This window comes from Salvelinus namaycush, unplaced genomic scaffold (genome assembly GCF_016432855.1).
Source record: "Salvelinus namaycush isolate Seneca unplaced genomic scaffold, SaNama_1.0 Scaffold663, whole genome shotgun sequence".
Lineage (NCBI taxonomy): Eukaryota > Metazoa > Chordata > Actinopteri > Salmoniformes > Salmonidae > Salvelinus > Salvelinus namaycush.
In genome coordinates, this window is record NW_024061379.1 from 38,866 (window position 1) to 40,000 (window position 1,135).

The window sequence follows — 1,135 nt, forward strand, 5'->3', positions numbered from 1 at the left end:
TCAAACGGTGAGCAGTGATTTCATAGACGGAGAATACATTTACAGTGGTGGTCTGACACCTAGTGGTTACTCATGGTTTTACAAAATGTTTCTCCTGAAGCTCTGTGCACTCATCTAACTGTCCAGGAGAGGGCAGTGTCTTAAACCATGTTTTCAGTAGACTTCAACCAATTTCCAATGATTACATTTACGCACAATTTGCTGAATTCAATCACAGAGATTAAGTTAAATAAATATGTTTCTTCTAATTAAACCTCTACAACTATTCAAAGGCAAACTTGGCATAATTATTATTCACACTTCCAATAAAAACAAAACAAACTGGACTTTGCAGCCCATGATGCACTCAGTAGAGACAGTAGAAGATGAAAAAAAGTATGAAATTATCACACTTTTTGTTTACATTTTGCAGAAATCCTCCATATTGCTTTCACCTAAAATGTGTTTTCAGAACAGTGGAGATGAAGCAGAGGAATCCACTATTGAGACACAGCCAAATAGGGTATCCATTTGTGACATCATCTTCATCATACAGAGTTCAGAGGTCAGGAGATAGAGGTCAGGTGAGATGTTTCAGGTAGTTCCTCAGTATCTGGGGAATGTCCAAGCGGTCTATGGATGTCATTTTATTAACCACGGGGAGGTAACTCCGAATCGCACGCCGTGTCTGTGACATCAGAGTATTGGGACAAACTGGAAACAAAACACAGGAGAGGTTCCTTATTAATTCAGTGAAATTCGAGAAACGCTCCAATGTTCTCATCATTAACAACCGTCAATCAGTTAGAGATAGAGAACAGACTGAATATGTGAGAGTCAAATATGTAACAAATGTATAACTTTTGTGCAACAAATGAAACGAATCTGTAACAACTATTTAACAAGTGTGTGTGATGTTCTCACCTCTCTCCTTGAGCAGCAGCACCACTGCTTCGTTCTGCTTGGTGGTCTTGTCAGTAATCAACGTGGGCAGATACACGTCTGCCCCAAAGTCTATAAGCAGCTGTATGTATTCCACTCCACAGTCATACCTCAGACACATCTCCAACACCGTCTTGGGCTCCTTGATCCTGGCCAGCATCTTCTCTGACTTACAGTTATAGTTAGGATTAGCCCCGTGGAGCAGTAGCAGCTT

At 40.5% G+C, this 1,135-nt stretch overlaps 1 protein-coding gene across 1 annotated transcript in view; it reads right to left on the minus strand.

The window, feature by feature from the left end:
- Nucleotides 1–559: 559 nt before the first annotated feature.
- The window catches only part of LOC120042380 (ankyrin repeat and SOCS box protein 12-like), a 1,885-nt gene continuing 1,309 nt past the window's right edge, over nucleotides 560–1,135 (minus strand). Inside the window, exons 3-4 of the mRNA XM_038987218.1 lie at nucleotides 904–1,135; nucleotides 560–693 (exon numbers count right to left, since the gene is read on the minus strand). The exon at nucleotides 904–1,135 is cut by the window's right edge and continues 297 nt beyond it. Coding sequence (XP_038843146.1) covers nucleotides 560–693; nucleotides 904–1,135 — 366 coding nt within the window. The remainder of the gene's footprint in view (nucleotides 694–903) is intronic.